The sequence below is a fragment of the Giraffa tippelskirchi genome, chromosome 10 (genome assembly GCF_054371585.1).
Source record: "Giraffa tippelskirchi isolate mGirTip1 chromosome 10, T2T-mGirTip1v1.2.pri, whole genome shotgun sequence".
Taxonomy (NCBI): domain Eukaryota; kingdom Metazoa; phylum Chordata; class Mammalia; order Artiodactyla; family Giraffidae; genus Giraffa; species Giraffa tippelskirchi.
Genome location: NC_137284.1, coordinates 12,102,890 through 12,118,129, shown reverse-complemented (window position 1 = coordinate 12,118,129; position 15,240 = coordinate 12,102,890). Strand labels below are relative to the sequence as shown.

Sequence of the window (15,240 nt, the reverse complement as noted above, 5' to 3'; positions counted from 1 at the left end):
CCTCCAGATTATCTAGAAGAGGGCCTTCTTGACCACCCAAAGCAGCCACACGGACCACCCTACCCTAATTCCCCAACCACAGGGGGTGTGGGTTCCCTGACATTCTGCTAATTTACTGTTTGCTGGCTGGGTCCTCCGACCAGTTCGACTTCAAATCTTCAAATACTAGAGTCACAGAAACATTTCTGATTCAAGCCGGTTGAGACTGATTTTCTGTCACCTTGGACTGAAGGACTGAGGACGTCCTGAGGTCTGGGCAGTTTCGTGGCAGTGAGATCCTCAGCACTCCCCTCTTCCCCTACTTCCAGGCTCACATGGGAGCCACCCCACAAGGCAAGTGACACAAGACCCTATAAATCACAAAGTCAAGGCCTGCATGGACGTGGAAGAGTCGTTCTGGCAAATGGCTTGCAGATTATTTTTGATTTTTTGTCCAATTAAAGAAACAACAGAACGATGGGCATCCTGGTGGCCGAAGTCCTATTTGTTGCTCCCTCCCCTTGATTCTCCCCGCTACAAACAGACACAGGAAGGCGGCTATGTTTGTTGTTTTCTTTTTTTTAATGAAACTAGAGCGCTGCTTACAAAAACCTGCCTGAGCCCTCAGCCCAGCCCCTTCACAGTTCCCTTGGCTCAGCCTCTCCCCGACTCACAGCAACTGGAACACGGTGGGTGTGGAACAGCCATCAACTCCATCAGCTCCCCGAGCAGAGGCCCTGGGGCCGACCCGGAGCCCTCCGAGGGTGACGGATGAGGGTGGTCCATGCCACTGCGGCTCTCAGGCCACCACCGGGACCAGAGTGAAATGATGCGAATGTCCCGCCCCATCCACCCCCCAACCCCCAGCAGTCTCTTCTCCCCTGCCCCCACCCCCGCCCCTAACGCTATCCCACTACTGAGACGAGGCCCCACTCCGGTCCGGAGAGCTGCGGCCTACAGGCTGTAGAATTTGAGGCTCCGGTCCATTCCCGTGGAAGCAATGAACTTGGCGTGGTGCCCGAAGGCCACCCCCGTGGTCAGGCCACTGTGCTCTGTGGAGAGACAAGACAACGGTGAGGAGGCTTTTCTTCCTTGGGGTCTCAGCATTGACCCCTGATGACATGCTCCCCACCCGTCCCTGTGACCTGTATGTAAACCCCCGAGGCTACAGCTCTAGTGTGACCCACACGGCACCGAGCTCCAGAGCCTCCCTGGGGCTGGCCAGCGGCAGGCACTGTGTGTGGCTGGGCTGAGTGAACACAGGAACACCAGTCCCCAGCCACCTAAGCTTTTGGGGGCAGCTGCAAATCGGCTCTGCTCGGCTCAGTCCAAGTCTGAGAACTGACAGGAAGCTGGACTTGTTGGTATTTAGTTCTAAGTCCCTGTGTGTAACTGGAACAGTTTTATCAGCTTATTCTAGCTCACAGGGAAAGCTGGGCTCCTAGCACAGGGCAGGGCTGGGGCTGGGGCAGAAGATGCCAGGCAACCTTCCTCACTAGGCTCAGGTAGTTCATGGACGGACAACAGGGCAAATTCCCAGGATCACAGCTGGCCCACCAGCTCCCCACTCTAAAGCCGCCCTGTGCTTCCAGCCCGCCACTCCAATGACTCTGCTCCAAATCAAGGTACCAGGGCCCAGGGAAGGTGAAAACCCATGGGCCAGACCGTGAGGCCTGGCCACCTCTGAGACTCACACACTGAGTAGAATCCGGGGTGGGAGAAGGTGCTTGTGCCCCACCCACCATCCGCTAATGAGAACAAGACCTTCATTAATAAAGATGGCAGCAGCTGCCATTCCTTCAGTTTCTGAGGATGCAAGAGGCACCCTGTTCCCATGCAGGCCACCTCCAGGGCACCAGCCGGCACAATAAGCAGAGCAGTGTCAGTACACCCGTTTAAAGATGAAGAAACTACAGCTCCAAAAGGTAAAGTCACGTACTGGAGGCCACACAACTATTAGGAGGTGCCAACTTTGTTGAGGTGGTATTTGCATATAATGTACGTACATTCTCCTGTATACTTTAAGTCATCTCTAAATAACTTATAATTCCTAACACAACACGAATTCTATGCAAATAGTTTTAAAAATAATTTAAATGCTACATGAATAGGTGCCAGCATGTAGGCAATTCGAGTTTTGCTTTTTGGAACTTTCTGGACTTTTTTCCCCCACAAATATTTTTGATCCACAGTTGGTTGAGTCTGTGGAGAATCAACTGTACTATTATTCTCTAGAAAAGTTAATAGCTTGCCCAGTGTCACAAAGCTTCAAGTGGCAGAAGTAGCGTTTAAAGTCAAGCAGTCTGACTCCTGAATTCCTTGTCTTAGCCACTAAACTCTACTGCCTCAGAGAGTGAGTAAAAGTGGCCTTGGCAAATGCATGCTTGCCACTAGAAACCCCTAACCCAGTGAGATTTTCCCCACTTTCTTCTGGGCCAGAGCACCCAGAGACTTCAGGATCCTAGGGCAAGCCTCTACCTGTAAAGTGAAGAATCTCCGTCCACTGTTTGCAGATGTAGATCTGGACATCCGTGCCCCCAAGGGCCAGGTAAGTACCACTCTGGTCAAAGATCAGTGACTTCACCTGCCGGAATCAGGAAAGAAGTCACATGAGAGGAAGCAGAAACTATGGACAATTTGGGAAAAACAGAGGCAGTTTAGAGTAATTCATTGACGAGGAGAGCAGTGACAGAGAAAGGGGTGTACCTCAAAGTTGTTATCCAGTTGCAGTGTCTTAAAGTTCTTAAGTTTGCGCAGATCCCAGAGTTTAACAGAGGAGTCGTCGGCCGCTGTAGCCAGGTAGTAGCCATTCTCCGAGAAGGCAATGCTGGTGATGGGGCCTGAGTGGCCGGGGAAGTTGGCCACATTGGTGCGCTCCTGCGGTTGGGGAGCAGGGAGTAAAATGTCACCCACTGGTCAGGAGGGAGAAAATGGAGCTCAGACAACTCCCACTCCTGAGATGCCTTCCACCCTCAGGGAGGACAACCAGCAGGAACAGCAGGGGTGGACGGCCAGCCCAGGGCCCCCAGACCACACCTACTGTGTCCCACACAGCCCCTGTCTCCCCACTCTCGGGACACCCCGGGGCCAGGTGCCATAAGCACTTCATCACACCACATAAGGACAAGACTCCAACCCTGGGCTGTAGACAGGGATGGCCATGTCCTACCTTCAAGTCCCAGATCTTTATCTGAGAATCCATGGTTCCTGTCCCGAAAATGAGTCCATCGGGGTGGAACTGAGCACAGGTGAGAGCTGTGTGGGGGGAGACGGATGGGTGGTCAGAGCCCACCCTCATGATACTAAGCACAGCAAAGGTAGGCTCCTCACTGTTCCTCCTGCTCACTGGGCCAGCACTGTGCCCGGCACTCAGCAAGCACTGGCAGCATGTACTTTTTAGAACAAATGAGCAACAACTAAATAAAATATTAAAGTAAAAAATATACAGCAAATGAAGAGCCCAGCACTTAGGAGACAACTTACAGCAGCCAGAGGTCTCATCGGTCACCTTGGTGAGCACACGTCCTGTCTGGATGTCAGAGAAGGCCCAGTACTGAAAACACAGAGACAACGGAGCCGGTAAGACAGTGGGTCCCCAGGTTCTGATGGCCCCTCAGGAGGGCAGGGACCCTGGTCAGGCAGACCTTGGCAAGGCCATCCCCTCTCTGTAGAGAGGAAATACTCTCTCTGGGTTCTGGGGATCCAGTTGGGTAAGATGTTCCCTCCTCCCAGGATGCTTGAGTTTGGGGACCAAGAGGCCTCTTTGGGGCCTGGCTGGGATGATACCTGGTCATCAGAGGAGCTCAGGAGATAGTCACCAGTGGCGTGGAGGCTGAGGCCTGTCACAGCGCTCTCGTGGGCACGAACAACCTGTACGCAAGAGGCGTTCGGAACCGACCAAATCCTGATAGTAGCATCGGGGGAGGCAGAAAACACCAGCTCCTAAAAGGAGAGCAAAGAGGTAGATTATCAGAGACAGAAGAGATAGACCACAACCATCTTGCAAACGGGGACTGGGGAAGGCCACAGCCCTGCTGGGCCTGGAAGCTTCCATCCACCCAACAATGCTTGAGTGGGCCAAAGGATAAATGCTATTAGGATGGAAAATTAAACAGCATTTGGCCAAGTGGAGAAGGCCCTGCCATCTAATGGTAAAAAGGATTAGTGAACCAGAGGGAAACCGTCCATCCCTTTCCCGGGACCAGACAGATAGACACCTAACACGATTCAGGAACTGAATGTTTAATTCCATTTTATTTAAATAGCCACATGTAGTTAATGTCTCCTGTCTAGAGCAGCAGAAGTCTGAGCAGTACCTGACCTGAAAGGGGTTGTGAAGGCATGTCCTAAGCATCCCACACTTAAGGATTTCAGGGGCAAGTTAATTCTCAGAAAAACTGGTGACGGGGAGAACTCACATAGTGTCACCAACCTATTATTTTGGTTCGTTAGGACGTTAAAACCTGTAAGGTAAAACCAACTACCATCTTCCACCAACACAACTGCATAAGAGAAATAACATACTAACACGCTTAGCATTAAGTTTCCACCCCCGGCCTGGAGGACTGTGGGAATCTGGACCTATCCATCCCCCTCAGACACATGGGGCAGAATTTTGTTGAACTTTGTGCTCTGCAGTTTGCATTTTAAAGTAGTGTAGAGATTCTTCCTTCCCTAACATAAAACTTTTCAATATGCTTTTCCAACTATCTGTTTCTTTTCTTCCCTGGTTTAAAGGCCACTGTTTCAGGAGTCCTGACAGAGTAGTGGGCAACCCCATGACCCCAAACCTGGCCCTGAACTGCCAGTGCTGAGGAGCTGGCACTCTCGGGCCCGTGTCACTTCACTGAGGAGGCAATGGGGGCGGGGGCCTGGTTCCGGGACCTTACACCACGGAAACAGGGCTGAGGAATGAGGGCTGAGGGTGCCAGGGGAGCACTTACCTGGGAAGGGTGGAAGACCACGCTGGTGACCTTCTTGGTATGGCCCTTGAGGGTGGCCAGAATCTGCTCAGAACTCTTGTCGAAGACGACGACGTTCTTATCCGCCCCACCTGGAGGGGACCAGAATGAGGTCCAAAAATGAGCCAGGCCCCCAGGCCCCTCTGCCGAAGGTTCTTTTGACCCCAGACCCACCCACACAGAGGACATGAGTGGGCACCTTCTTTGCTGTCCTCCTCCCACCCTTCCCCTACTCCCCTCTCGGCATGCCAGGCTGGGCCCGCTCTTACCAGTGAGGATCTTGTTGGTGTCGGAGGGGCAGAGGTCCAGGGCGAGGATCCCGGGAATGCTAGCACTGTGCAGCCCCTGTGCAGAAGAAGCCACATCAAACCCAGTCATGGCTGAATCAAGGCAGGCCACAAAGCCCCTCAACGGCTCTAGCTCTGGCCCCGGGGAACAGGAGTGACTTCTGTTCCTTGTCCACTGTGCTTGGCTTTCTGCCCAGATGCAGCAACTCCCTCAGTGATGATGGGGAAAGCCACAGCCGGCAGGAGGAGAAACCCTGACAACTCAGCAGCCAAGGTGAGAAACAGAGGGGGCCAAAGGCCCTGGACAATGCTCCATGCTGGCCTGCCCCACCCTGGAAATAGACCGGAAGACCCTGTCTCCCAAGTCTGTGGGACCGAGCCACTCACCACATGTGATGCCACCTGCCGGTATTTGCTGAGCTCTTCTGGCTTCACCAGCTCCTCAGGCACAGTCTTCCCTCTCTGAGAAAAAGAAAAATCCCCCAAGAAGTTAGTGGGTGCAGGAATTAATTGGCCGTCCCCTCTCCTCCTAAGGGAACCACCAGCTCCTCCAGGTCAGCTCTGGGCCCTGGCCCTGGGAGGACTCACCTTCTTCCGCTCTGTGGTCAGCACGGTGGCCTTGTCTTGAAGCTGGGGGAGAGGGGAATAAGCTCAATGTGAGACAAATTAATTTGCCAGAAAAAAGCACAGTGAATGCTGGTCACATCTACGCTTTCACAAGCCATCACCAAGAACTCATCATCCGCCAGGCTCTGTGCTAAAGGCTTCCGTGCATTACCTCTTTTCACTTTCACTCCACCCTTACGAGGTGGGTGTTGATGACTTTATTTCTCAGAGGAGGAAACTGAGCCTCAGAGCAATGAAGTCACTTGCCCAGGGCCACAGAGGCAATAGCTGGCAGGGCTCCCAGACCATGCCTGTGCCACTAAGGGGGGAGCTGAGATGCTGACAAGCTACACGGCTTGGAAAAGACACAAACTATCAACTGGTACTAAGGAGGATCCCCTGAGTCACAGAGCACAGGACACAGAATCAGGGGCCAGCTCTGCCTCTTGTGAGCTGTGCTTTTGACTCTGAATCTACAGATTCTTCATCTATAAAATCAAAGTGGTAATTCCTATCCTGTCTCCTTCAGAAAAGAAAAAATGAAAACATGTAACACAATGCTTTAATATCTGCAAAGAACCCTAATAGGTACAACAAATTGTACTTAACAATTAAAATCTTTAAAATTCCCACAAGTCCACAGAGGAGGTACTATCATCCTTACTTTAGTAGCAAGGGAAATTACACATAGGATTAGTTAAGTCAGCCCAAGGTCATAAAGCTGATAACTGGGGACATCAAAACACAAAGCCAGGCTGCCTGGTTGAGTGTGTGCTCTGTACGACTCCACTCCATCTCCAAATGGATGGAGTTTTTACTAATATCAGACTCCAGGCAGATAGTGAAAGGGAGAGTCCATCAGCTTTCCACCAAGCGAGAGCATGACGTACCTTCTGAATAATCTCAGGAGTCATTCCCACCAGTTCACCCAAGTCCATTGGCTCGCCTGCACCCTGAAGAGAACACGGAGGAAGGTGAGAGGAGCATGGAATGCCAGAGGAGCACGGAATGCCCTCCTCCTCCCTTGCAGAGGAGGCCGCATGGGCCACCTCGCACACTCCACTGCTGGAGGGGCAGAGCGGACACTCACCACAACACTTGGCTGGGAGCTTGGCACAGCCTGGGGCACAATGAGACCGGCCTGAGGTTTCAGGGTCGCCAGAGCTGAGAGAGAAGACAATATTAGGAATGCGCTAGTACAAAACAGGCCTGCCCCGGAGTGGAGCACAGAGTGGGGGATGGCAGGCCGGAGGCTGTACCTTCTCGGGCAGCAGTTACTTCCTTGGTGAGACGGGCAATGACACGGCAGGCGGCGTCATGCTGGTACAGAGCGTGGGACAGCTCCTGGCGAGTGGTCTGCAGCTGCTGGCGCAGGGTGAAGCTGTGGAGCATGACCGCGTCCTGGGAGAGGGAGACGCCACAGTGAGGGGGCGGGGAAGCGTGGGGAGCACCCAGCAGAGGAGTCAGCCCTTGATAAGAGGACGCTCTTATCCTAGGCCAACCCCGCGGCCTAGACCGTATCAGTGACCCAAAGAAGATCTGAGCGACCCTGAACTTGTAAGCAGACGCTCCCAAACGCCTCACCGTGCCAAACCCTGGGCACACAGACAGGAACGGGAGCCAGCTCTTCCCACTCGTCTTCTCTAATTTACCGGCACATCTCCGGCGTCATGTCGTCACCTCACCAGAAAGGAATAAAAACACTGCAGCTGCTGTTTATTGATTGCTCTCATTGTGTCAGGCACTGAGCCAGACAGTCCTCAAGATGCAGTCCTTGACTCATTCATATTTAGAGCACCTACTGTGTACCTGGTTCTCACTGCTGGGGCTCTAACGATGAGTAAAACAAGCCCCTGACATCATGAAGCTTATACTCTAATCTTACTCTGATTCTCTGAAAACCCCGAGACAGGTACTAACCCATGCAATACGGTTAGGAAACCAGGACTTGGATACTTGCCAAGTGACATGGCGAGCAACAGAGCACAGGATGGAGCCCAGATCTGTGTGACATTAACAACCAGGCTCCTCCTCTGCTCTCACCCTCCCCTCAAAACAGAAAATAAGGCTCCATCTCCCCCATCCCCACCCATGTCCTAGTCCAGTGATCCCCTCTTTTCAAGTGGGGAAAATATCAATTCTCTTCCAGGGACTCACCCACTCGTCCTGCAAGGCTTTCAGAATGGCTGGGATGCTGGTGGCTGAGGGAGGCTTGGGCCGGATTGGGTGAGCAACTGCCAAGAGAGACAAAGTGGGTGTGAAAACCCATGACCTAGGGCGTGCTGGCCCTCCCACACGCTTTCCCCTTCAGCCAGCACTAACAGACCACTGTCTCCTCCCCCGACTCCCACGTGCTGTGCACCCGCCACCCTTCCCACCTTCCCAGGCTCTAGGCTAGGACAGCCCTGGACTGAGGCTGGCCAGCAGGCACCTTTGATATCAATGAGCTGCTCCTCGGACAGAGGCTGGTTGTTGATGGGATCTGTGCCATTCTCTGCAATATACTTCTCAATGAGCCGCCGCTCATACACATGATTAGAGACGGGGGACACACAGGGGTGTTCCGGCACTTCATTGGAGACTGCGGAGAAAATGCAGGCGGTGAGCCTGGGGTGGTGACAGGGACCCTGGGCCAAGGGGACGCTTCACCTTCGGCTGGCCTCCACAAGACCTTGCCTCCCTACACTCAGCTAACAGGAATCAAGACAGGACACCAACCCAGTTTTGGACTGTACCCACAATGCTTTCCAGCCACTTAACTAGCTTCTCTATCAGTCTCCGACAGTCAGGTCGTCAACAAATAATTGCTGCACGACTACTAAATGCTAGGCACCTAGGGAGCAATCAATAATCCCTGCCCATCTCATTTTTGCCCATCAGCAGACGAATGGATAAAGAAGCTGTGGTACATACACACAATGGAATATTACTCAGCCATTAAAAAGAATACATTCGAATCAGTTCTAATGAGGTGGATGAAACTGGAGCCTATTATACAGAGTGAAATAAGCCAGAAAGAAAAACACCAATACAGTATACTAACACATATATACAGTATTTAGTTAATTGGTAAAGATAACCCTGTATGCGAGACATCAAAAGAGACACAGATAAACAGAACAGTATTATGGACTCTATGGGAGAGGGCGAGGGCCAGATGATATGGGAGAATGGCACTGAAGCATGTAAATTATCTATGTGAAACGAATCGCCAGTCCAGGTTCAATGCATGATACAGGGTGCTCGGGGCTGGTGCACCGGGATGACCCAGAGGGATGGGATGGGGAGGGAGGTGGGAAGGGGGTTCTGGAAGGGGAAAACATGTACACCCACGGTGGATTCATGTCAATGTATGGCAAAACAAATACAATATTGTAAAGTTAAAAAATAGATAAATAAACTAATTTAAAAAAAAAAGAAAAATGCTTAGGCACCCATTATACGCAGGACAGGGAGATACACACAAAGCCATTCAAGTCTCAGACTAGGGCCTAGATGGTTTCTCAGACAAATTACAAAGCAATGTGACAAGTGCTATGATAAAGTATTTACATGGTGTTTACTAGGTGCCAAGCTCCACTGTAAACACTTTCCATTGATGAAATCATCTTCACCACGCCCCAACAGAAGTATCTGTTTACACCCCTGAGGATCGGGATTGTAGCTGCTCTCTGACTTCCAGTACAATGCAGATGTTTGGCAAATGCTCAGTAAACATGTAACAAAGCACGAATGACATGGACCTGACAGATACTGAAAAGACCTTCCTCAGGACTGAAATAATGAATGTGAAAATACTCTGCACACTGTCATTTCTTTAACGCTTAAGGACTCTTTTTCTAGTAACATTTCCCTTCACTCTTTCTCTCCTTTGTTTTGGGTTTATGGGGAAGTTCTGAGAAGAGTCAAGGGCTTGAGAGTTAGGAAGCCGAGAGAGAAAAGGATGAGAAACTAATAACCTGATGAACAACCAGAATGCAAAACACCCACTCGCCTCAATACACATCCAAAGGAAACACAGGACAAGGCATTTGAAAAAAGCATGGATTCAGGGTCAGAGAACCTGGCTCCTTCACACAGCTCTGCCACTAACTAGCTGTACTCTGTTTTACAAAAGCCACATTTCTCCTTGAACCTTACATCCTTATCTGTAAAACCGGATCTTTACTTCTGCTTTGGAGAATTCCTGTGGGGAATAACGACTTTGCAGTCTTGCAAGCGTGCTGTAAACCAACAGAGGCTTTTCCAAATGTGCAGCTGTTTTCATCAGCCCTAAAGGGTGAGGCTGCTCTGGCTCCCAGGCCTGTCACCGCCTCCAACTCACTGTGCGACATTCGCAAACTGCAGAAGCTCTGCCTACCCAAGCGGGGCCTCAGACAACACATCCAGTGCCAAGGCCATTATTTTTGCAGTTGGGCAAACTGAGCACCGCATCCCGGCGATAGATCACAAAGCCAACTGGAGGCGGATCCTGCACAAGCCCTCTGGCTTCCTGATTCCTACAGCAGAGCTCCTTCCCCTGCACCACCGAGCTCCCCGCTATCCAAGCCTCAGATCCACTGCGCAAACGAGGTGGGTTGCCTCTGTGCAGCCTGCGACAATGCATTGGATACGTTATGTAAACTATGAAGCGCTATGCAAACTGACCTCACGCTGGAGGAGAAAGACCCCCCGGGCTGACAGGCCGCCGCCCGGCCTCCCCGGAGCCCCGTTTTTCAGGTCCAGCCCCGACCCCGGCGCCGCAGAGGCGCGCAGATCCTCACGCTCGGCTCTCCGGCCTCCTGCGCCCCGCGAGCGGCCGCAGCCGATACTCACTAGAGCAGATCAGAGACATGGCGCCCTCGCTGCACTCCGAGGTTCCTCACACTGGGCTCCGGGATCAGCTTCTGGGCCCCCGCGGGACACTTCCAGTTTCCTCGCTGCTTCCAGACGCTCCGCTGAGAGCAGGGAGCTGCCCCGCGGAGCGATGCTCTCGAAGGGCTTCACGTGGGAGTGTGGCCAGTCGCGCGCCTCAGCCTCCAAAATTTAACGGAAACTGTCCTTTCCCATAATGCAATCAGGCAGGAAAGGGCGCGCCAGGAAATACTCGGCTATTTCCGGGCCCTCTCGGCTAGTTTCGTAAAGCTCCAATGGCTGGGAGAGGAGATTCGAAACTACATTTCCCTTAATGCACTGGGACCTTAAAGCCAATCAATTTAGCTATACTCTTTTGAGCCCGGGGCGGTGGAACGACCGTCTTGCAAATATTGGAGTATGAGAGAATTTTTTTTTTTAATGCTATTAGTCTTTTATTTCGTGAGCATGGTATGCTTTGATTTACTCAGGTCTTCTGTAATATCTTTTTCAGTATAGTTGTATATTATTGTCCATAATAGTTTTCCATATTTTTGTTTATTTTTGAGTACTCCATAATTTTTTATCCTACTTTCAAAATTTTAATTTTAATTGGAGGATAATTGCTTTACAATGTTATGTTGGTTTCTGTAAGAATTTCTTAAGGAACTTTTTAAAATGCATTTTTCTGGGGTCTAATTTAGAAAGTCTGCATTTTCAGTTCATGCCCCATGTGTTTCTCTGGCAAGTGTTTCTCAGAGGACTAGCTTTGGAAGACCCAGTGAAGACGAAGATACAGATGGGTAGAGAAGCTAACACTGGCTAAGAAACTCTTCTGGTCTTGACCCTACTACCAATTTACTCTGATTTTGGCCAAGTCATCTGCTTCTTGGACACACTGGCCTTTCAAGTCCTCAAACTCACCCACTCTGACTGGTTCCAGATCCTTCACCTGGAACACTTTCCTCAATCCCTGCCCTGCTTCTCCCCTCCTCCCATACCCTCCAAAGTAAACCCAATCTCATGCTAAATAGCACTTCCCCTGGAGTCCCTTTTCTTGACCCCTGACTGAATTTTAGTCCCCACGGCACCCTGTAATTTTCTTCTGAGTCACTCTGGATAACTATAATAATTTATTTCAAAGAATTTATTATTTATTTTTGGTTGCACTGGGTCTTCATTGATGTGAGAGGGCTTTCTCTAGTTGCAGTAAGCAGGGGTTACTCTTTGTTATGGTGTGTGGGCTCTCATTACAGTGGCTTCTCTAGTTGCAGAGCACAGACTTAGTTGCCCCTTGGCAGGTGGGATCTTCAGGAACCCAGGATTGAACCCATGTCCCCTGTATTGGCAGGTGGACTCAACCACTGGACCACCAGGGAAGTCCCACTATAATCATTTAATTATGTGCAAGTATCTGTTTGCTGTCTGGGTTCTCTGCTAGACTGTAAAGTCTGTAATGGCAGGAACCATGATTGTTCTGGTCACTGCTGTTTCTCAGGGTCTAGCACAGTGCCTGATACATAGCAGGAATGTCGTAACTATTGTTGGTTGAATGACAGGCTGCCTGACAAGCCAGGCATCTTAAGTATTTGTATGTGGTAGGAAATAAAATCGATCTGTTTAGAGGGGAACTTGAACCAGAGGTGGTTAGACTTGATTGGATCAACAGATGAACAGCAGATAACCTATAGCATCATAACCACATTTCCAGCAGATTCCTCTGGAAGACATTTACCGGATGGGTTGCAGAAGGAGGCAGCAAGACCCAGTCATTCACTTTTTGGACAAATCTTTATACTAAGTAACTTTATTCGTGACCGCCTCTGTGTGACCCTATGGACTGACTATAGCCTGCTGGGCTCCTCTGTACTTGGGATTCTCCAGGCAAGAATACTGGAGTGGGTTGCCATGCCCTCCTCCAGGGGGTCTTCCCAACCCAGGCATCGAACCTGGATCTTTTACCTCTCCTGTACTGGCAGGAAGGTTCTTTACCACTAGCGCCACCTGGGAAGCCCGATCTTTACTGAGTACCCACTATGTGCCAGTCAGACATTATACTTGACATTGGGGATAGCACTCTGAGCAAAACGAGACGTGTCCCTATGAAAGTGAAAGTCGCTCACTCATGTCCGACTCTTACGTGACCCAATGGACTATACCATCTATGGCATTCTCCAGGCCAGAATACTGGAGTGGGTAGCCATTATCTTCTCCAGGGGATCTTCCTAACCCAGGGATCGAACCCAGGTCTCCTCGTTGCAGGCGGATTCTTTATCAGCTGAGCCACCAGGGAAGCCTGTGTCCCTATGGTAGGGAGCTTACAGCTGTGACAGAAGAATGGAGGAAACAGGGAGTTGTTTCCAGGCTTTTGAGTTCAAAAGCCAGGCCCTCACGAAATAGAAAGGATCCAAGGCAACTGATTTTGGAGTAACTATTAGAGGTGAGAATTCGATCTCAGTTTCCTCCTCACTCCTCCCAGTCTCAATCTCTGCACAAAGGAGATAAAGATTACCTAAGGTTGGGAAGGAAAGAGGCGGGAGGAATGGCTATAAGATAACTGTCAGTGGGTTCTTGAGACTGGAACTCTATGCCCTGCTCCCTTAGGCCAAGACTGCCACTGCTGCTTGAGAAGCAAGAGTACACATAGGTCAATAACCCAGAAGCTCCATTTCCCAGGTAGATTAAGTTACAACATGTGGACAACTGACAAAGGATTAAGCAGAACAGTGCACCTCAAACAACTAAGGATTAGGTGGATTCTCCCCCTTCACCCTGTTAATTTTCCAAAAGGAGTATACAAACTGTAGAACAAGGGTGGGAAGAGCCTTGAACTGTCTAAGAGTGTCCCTCCACTCAAATGGAAAAGAGAGTTGAAAAGAAGTTAACTTGGGACTTCCCTGGTGGTCCAGTGGCTAGGACTCTGTGCTCCCGGTACAGGGGGTCCAGATTTGACCCCTGGTTGGGAAACTAGATCCCACATGTTGCAATTAAAGATCCTGCATGCCACAAGGAAGACAGAAGAACCCAGGTGCTACAATTAAGACCCAATGCAACCAAATAAATATTTTTTTAAAGAAAGAAGAAGAAGAAGGGAGGACTTCTCTGGTGGCTCAGTGGTAAAGAATCTGCCTGCCAATGCAGGAGATATGGATTTGATCCCTGGTCCGGGAAGATCCCACATGCCACGGAGCAACTAAGCCAATGTGCCACAACTATTGAACCTGTGCTTTAGAACCTGGGAACCACAACTACTGAGCCCACATGCCCAACTGGGCCCAAGTGTCCTAGAGTCTGTGCCCCTCAACAAGAGAACCCACTGCAATGAGAAGCCTGTGCATTGTAATGAAGAGTAGCCCTCCCCGCCTTCACTCACTGAAACTAGAGAAAAGCCTGTGCAGCAACAAAGACCCAGCACAGCCAAAAATAGATACACAAATAAATGAATGAAATTTTATAAAGATATTAATTTTTCATAAGGGGAAAAATAGTTCCATTTCCCACACATGGAAAGTCCGTGACATGAGATTCGTAGTCCTACAAATCAGAAATGATCTCACAAGCAAATGTGAAGTTGCAGCTGTTAGAAAGGCTGGGAGGTGTGACTGAGGATGCTATCAGAATTTGTTCTGAAAGAAACAGACCCTTAGCCAAAGCAGAGGGTCCAGAGGAAAATGAATGTGTCTGAAGGAAAGAAGCAATTTGACATGGGGACAGACTGGTTGCTACTCATGTGTAGTCTGTGTACACAAGGAATGTCACTTACCATCCAGTCCTACAAGGAAGGATTAAGTCATTAGCCACTAGTCACTGTCCTAAGTACTCCTTGAAAGGAATTCAGGACAAAGAACAGGATGAGGCACACTGTGTTTTGGAAAAGTACACAAAACAGGCCCTTAGATAGTTAGCTATAAAAAGAAAATTTTTTATGAACCTCAATTCTTCTGTCTTCCTATACATAGAAAAGCACTAAAATCACAAACTGAGATACCTGTTCCTCACGACTAGTAGTAACCTTCTACTGATATGTATGTGAGATTGTACATACTCTTTGGCCAAAATCACAGATACACTGGCCTCTCTCCTTCCCTCTTAGCAGCAGTTCCTCAGAGCTATCAGAGAGGCTGTCTCCCAGGCATAGTCCTCAGTAAGATAAGGCATAGAACTCAAATCATAGCTCCTATGCTGTGCACTTTTTTCAGTTGACAGTTGGGAGATGGACCCAGAGCAGACTTCTCTCCTTTGCCTGAACTCTAGGATGATCCAGAGCCCTGGTACCAGATGCAAGGGCTCCTTGTGTCCATCCACCTCCTTGGTGTGTCCCAATGAAATTAGGTGAGTTTCTCTTAAATTCCAGATCTGCCATCTCGGTTGACAGTCCTGGGTTTTATTCACAGGTTGTTAAATTCCTTGGTATGAGAAGTGGGTTATCCTTAAACTTAGGTTCAAGAAGAGATACCTGTATTTCCTGTATTGAGAGACACTGGGGAAATTTATCTCAGCTGAAGCACACTGAGGAGGACTTCCCTGATGGTACAGTGGATAAGAATCTGCCTGCCAATGCAGGGGACATGGGT

At 50.0% G+C, this 15,240-nt stretch overlaps 1 protein-coding gene across 1 annotated transcript; it reads right to left on the bottom strand.

Moving 5' to 3' along the window:
- Positions 1-542: 542 nt before the first annotated feature.
- Positions 543-10,833, bottom strand: PRPF19 (pre-mRNA processing factor 19). Its single transcript, XM_081536316.1, has 16 exons — positions 10,649-10,833; positions 8,265-8,414; positions 7,991-8,067; positions 7,093-7,234; positions 6,924-6,997; positions 6,724-6,786; positions 5,816-5,857; positions 5,615-5,689; positions 5,210-5,285; positions 4,923-5,032; positions 3,766-3,921; positions 3,463-3,532; positions 3,149-3,234; positions 2,686-2,856; positions 2,458-2,563; positions 543-1,031 (listed from the first exon to the last, which is right to left on the bottom strand). The coding sequence occupies exons 1-16, from the start codon at positions 10,665-10,667 to the stop codon at positions 934-936; spliced, it is 1,515 nt and encodes a 504-aa protein (XP_081392442.1). The 5' UTR covers positions 10,668-10,833; the 3' UTR covers positions 543-933.
- Between the last annotated feature and the right edge of the window lie 4,407 nt (positions 10,834-15,240).

Coding starts and splice junctions, on each gene's coding strand:
- PRPF19 (XM_081536316.1), bottom strand. Junction 5,286..5,614: donor GGCAGGTGGCATCACATGTG/GTGAGTGGCTCG, acceptor TCTTCTGCACAG/GGGCTGCACAGTGCTAGCAT. Junction 2,857..3,148: donor TAAAGATCTGGGACTTGAAG/GTAGGACATGGC, acceptor CCCCAACCGCAG/GAGCGCACCAATGTGGCCAA.